Source organism: Phaethon lepturus, unplaced genomic scaffold, assembly GCF_000687285.1.
Source record: "Phaethon lepturus isolate BGI_N335 unplaced genomic scaffold, ASM68728v1 scaffold10586, whole genome shotgun sequence".
Classification (NCBI taxonomy): Eukaryota; Metazoa; Chordata; class Aves; order Phaethontiformes; family Phaethontidae; genus Phaethon; species Phaethon lepturus.
The window spans coordinates 68,223-73,161 of record NW_010545657.1 but is presented as its reverse complement, the minus strand read 5'-3'; the positions used below and the strand labels follow the sequence as shown (position 1 = coordinate 73,161).

At 45.5% G+C, this 4,939-nt stretch overlaps 1 protein-coding gene across 1 annotated transcript; it reads right to left on the bottom strand.

The window, feature by feature from the left end:
- Positions 1-2,928: 2,928 nt before the first annotated feature.
- CHST11 (carbohydrate (chondroitin 4) sulfotransferase 11) lies at positions 2,929-4,468 on the bottom strand. The gene has a single exon (XM_010289033.1). It carries the CDS (start codon positions 4,466-4,468, stop codon positions 3,518-3,520), a length of 951 nt encoding a protein of 316 aa, XP_010287335.1. The 3' UTR covers positions 2,929-3,517.
- Positions 4,469-4,939: the final 471 nt, after the last annotated feature.

Here is a 4,939-nt window from a genome sequence, read left to right as displayed (position 1 = left end):
GGGCTCCAGTTTAAGGTGCTTGGGGCCGTCTGGGGGAACGAACGCCCGGCTGTGGGTATCGCGCCAGGTGAGGAGCCACGGGCGCTGCCGGGCTCAGCGCTGGCCCTGCCAAATGACGGGCATCACCGCTCCTCGCGCCCAGCAGCTTTGAGAGGGCTGGGGGCAGAGCTGGGGAGCAGGACCGTCCCTGCCGGGTCCTCCCTGCTTTCGCCGCTGCTCGACCGTAACTGATGCACATCCTTCCAAAACAGCAGCTCCCCGGGTGGCCCTCGCGGCCCCACGGGCGCTTCTGTATTTTGTATTTTGCTGTGGCTGCAGGAGGAATGAAACCTGGAGGAATGAACCCTGGGAGGGAGGCAGAGCTTGGGAGCAGACCAGCCCCTCTTCTCCCCTGGCTGGGAAACCCAGTGAAGAGGTGGGGTAGAAGCAACCCGGCTCCCCGGCTGCTCCCGCACTGGGGTGGTGGCTGCCAGCTCGCCGAGATGAGGAGGAACGACCCTGAACGTCCTCCTGTTGCGGGGGTAGCGGAAAGAAGTATTTTTTGGCTCAGACAAAACAACACACCCAGCAGACCAAAAAAAAAGGGCTATTGCTTAACGTTGGTGGTCCTCCTCCGACCTGCTGAGGGCTTCACGCTCAACGTGCAGGACACAATCGCGTCCAGCGTGTCAGCTGTTCATTTTAAAAACACAGATCTACAGCCCATTCACAGCACCCCAGAACAGACATAACACGCTAAATGGACAGTTTCTAATAGTTTGGGATCAAGGTTTTTAAAAAGCAAGTGCCTTTTAAGTAAGACCACATAAAAGCCATCTCGGTGCTGAGCACCCGCCCGTGGGGCAGCTCTCTGCGGGGAGGCAGGATTTGGGTAATCAAACCCAAAGCTGCTGCTAAAAATCCCGGCTCAAGCAGCGCTCACCCCTCGGATCTGAACATGTTTTTCTCCTAAAGCTCAGCTGTCAAATAGGGTGTTTGTGTCTCCAAAGCAGTGAAACCAAACAGAGTATTTCAGAACAGGTAAAAACGTGGTGACGACAGAGAAAAGTACAAAAAGAAAGGGGGAAGCACACCCCATTTTAAAAATATTGCCTTTCCGATGCAACTTTTTTCTTAAAGGAAAACATTCGCATCACATTCTGTTGGGAGTGGATTAACAGCTAACTGAAGAGAAAATTGAACCAAAATATTAGCACTGTTGGATACAAGACCAAACAAGCACACAAATAGCTTGTGGGAAATACTGGGGAGGAGAGGGACAATCTACCCTCTGACAGGTTTTTTTTTAAATAAACATATAACCATTGAACTATGAACAAAGGAAAGCCAGGGCATGCTGTAATAGGCACTTGCAACAGCTCCGCATACTCTAAACGAGACAAAACTGCTTTCAAGTAAAACACCAGCCAGCGATCAGGAAACACTCAGGAATTCAAAGCCATCAGATGCAGCCAGCCAGCTCCTCACTAGCCACTGGATCAGCGCTCCGGGTTATAAATAGTACCTGGGTTATAAAAACTGTGGCTGCTCCAGAATGGATGAGATTTATTTTTAGGGAATGATAAAAAAAAATAATGACCTGAATCCTGGCTAAGAGCAAATCCAATTGTGAAAGGACTTCAGCTGCTGTTTGTTATGTTAATTTGTTCTTTGCTGAGATTTATTTGGTGACTTATTTTTATAAAATAAGATGGAACCTATTTTTCTTCTTTAACCATGTACGTATCCTGGAGACTAGTATAATTCAGGGGATGTAATTCGGCTGCTGTACAATACAACATTTTGGCGATCTGGCTCCGATACGGTTAAACCAGCTCTGCCTTCAGCTGAGTTTATTTAAATCTTCGCTAATTTTTGGAAGGGTTTGATCTGATCATAAAATTGACATACAGGCAAGTCAAAACCCCATTTTAACCATCAACCATCAACTTTAAAACAGATTTTAGGTTCCCACAAGTGCCTCAACTTAAGCCCCTGCCTCCTTCTGCCCACCGGCTGGCTGCCGGCGCTGCCGCCCCAGGACGGGACAGCTTGGGGTGGCTACAGACCATTCCCCAGGCAGGCGCCTGCCGCCCACTTGGCCATGGACCTCACCTGCACCAAACTGAAGCAAACGTTTGGAGAAGCCTGTACTGCTGCTCACCAGCTTGTGAATAGAGCCACATTGAAATCCCATTTTTCATTATTTATCTGCTGTGAATAGGTTACTACTTGTTTGCCCAAACCAACCTCTCGGTGTGCTATGCCTGGTACAATCTGCCGTCCCGACAAGCGGTTACACGCAGAACAATCATTACTGAGCCATTCACCTTAACTAAAAAGGTCATGGTCTCATGCTAGAGCTGGCTTAGATAAAATACTAACCCACTGGAAATTAGAAATATCCCTGTCAATGGTATTTAGGCAACAACTAAAAGAAGGCTCCCTTTTCCCCTGGGAAAAAGCCATGAAACTAGCATGTAGGAAGATGAGACCTTTTTTATTGCCTTGCATGCTCAGAGTTCAAAACAAAGATGACTTTCTGACTTTTGAAAGGACATGGCCACATCCTCTGCCACAATGTATCGTGACCAGTGTTTTTTGAGTCAATTTTGGTTGCCCATCTTAAGATCAGGTAGGGAGGGATGACTTGCAGAGGATGGACCTCCTCCCACCCCATCCTGGATATGAACTAAGTGAATGCCGATTGCTTTGGGCATTCAAAAATCTCTACAGTCACTTTCAAAATGCTGATTTTTTTCTGATGGACCACCTGCAAATCTGCACTCATGTGGGCTGGCAGGCTTCAAATTAAGAGACAATGGGACTAGTAATCTTCTTGATAAAATCATTAAGTCCAGACTTATAAAAAATTCATGGTTTCTCTTCCCAAGGAATACATTCATATTTCTTTCAGTCGTGGGTTTTAGATATCATGAATCTATCAAGATCTGTTTTACTTTTCCCTTTCAAGGCTAGAAAGATTTTTTTAGTATGCTTAAGTGCAACATCACTTTCTGAAGAAATTATTTCCACCCCTCTTCTCAAAGTGTGTGGTATCAAGAACCATTCCTGTATTTACCTGCATCAATGGTAATGGAAGAATATTATTACCCAGAGACAAACTCAACTGAGGAAAGCACAAAACCAGACTCCTTTTGTCCAAATGTTATCTTATTTCTGCTGCTGAAGTGACACCTACCAAGAGACTATGTTTTAAATAAGTATAAATAACATTAATTAGAATTGGAGGAATGCAAGATCAATGAAATTCACCAGAACACAATTAACATTTTTTTTAAACAGTGTAGCAGTATTATTCATTTCTACAGCTAGATCGTCACAATCCTGTTACCCTGCAAAGAGAGCTGTCCTTTCTTACAGTTGATTTAAATAATTTTGACTGTGCTGCTCGCAGCATCATTCAAAAAAAGAAAATATTAATTTACAAAATAACCCATTCTCCATATTTATTATGACAAATAAAAATCTTAAATAAAACAGGCTTTCTCTCCCCTCTTTCCCCCCGACCCATCCCTCATTCCAATTTCAGGTAGCTTGGCACTGAGTAATTGAACATTAAAAAATCAAGTTTGTAGACTTCATACAGCTGCGTTTGGTGCTCAGAGCTGATGTTCTGGAAGAACTCTGTGGTCATTTCATCAGTAGTTCTCGTAGACTTTGCATAGGTGGGGAACTTCAGGTAGTTGCCTACTCCTGCCAGCTGGAGAATGTAATTCGAATCCTCTTCGAGCGTTTCGTATTTCCCTATGAGGTCGTAGTGGATGTGGCAAGGGTGGCAGAGGGAGTACACAGTCTGCCAGTGCTCGTTGAAGGGCTCTTCTCTTTGGGTGTGCGGGTCGATGAGATACGCCACAAACTCTTCAAACTTCACGTCATCACCTTTGCGCAGAGCTTCCTGTGTTGCGTTTTTCCTCTGGCGCCTCACGATTTTGGTGCCGTATCGCTTGTGGAAGGAAGTGTTGTACTTCTGGGTGAACTTGTTCCTGTAGGCTGACACCAGTCTCTCAAAAGGCTCGCGAACAAAAAGGAACTTCATGTAGTTTTTCAAGCGGTGGTTGATCTCTGGGATGCTGTACTGGTTGAGGGTCTTCAGGTTTGAAGACACATGGGCTTCATTGGCTGGGATTTCCATCGGATCGCTGTACTTGCCCCTTCCCGTCAAAACCATCATGACTCTCTTCCAGTTTGTGCAGGCCACTTTGGGAACATAGCAATAGATCATTTCATGATCTTCATCCACGACCAGGTGTTTGAGATCGTTGGGTGTCAGCACGCGGCGCTTCCTGCTAGATACACTGTTAGCTCGGCACGTGTCTGTCACTTGGTCTCGTCTAATCTGATGAAGAATTGCTGTGTTGGACAACTGCAAAGAAAGCACAGGCATCACTAAGTCAAGTGCTGGGAAACTCTTACTGCCTTTTTGCTTATTATACAAATTCATAGAAAAGTAGATTACTGCCTGCATAGAACAACATCACTTCATTATGTTGGTGAGTAAAATTGCTATGCTAGAAGAGAAACTCTTTTTGTCTCCAAACTTCTTGACATGTGCTACTTAAATGCTGTTCACAAAGAAAGCGTCCAGGGCTTTGCTTTGAAGCTGACACAAAGGAGCACAAGTGCTCACACAGCCTGGTGGCAAGTGTATTTACAGCACCCTCATCCTGAGATGCAGTCGCTGGTTTTTTTAGTCCTGGAAAACAGATCTCCACTCTGCACTCCATCCCACGGCTACAGCAGTGCTAGAACCTGCCTGATCCTTTGCTGCTGAAATGGGGTAGGAAGACATCAGAGTTGGAAAACGTGTCAAAATGAAAGCAGTATGTGCTCTTGTTGCTGATGTCTTTTATGCTAGAGGATTAATAATCACGGCTTGTTTCTTGGCTATGACCCTGGCAGAAGAAATGAAGCCCGTGGAGATTCCTGCTACTCCCCA

Excerpts from the sequence above, each read along its gene's own strand:
- CHST11 (XM_010289033.1), bottom strand. The coding sequence starts at position 4,468 with ATGCAGGCAGTAATCTACTTTTCTATGAATTTGTATAATAAGCAAAAA.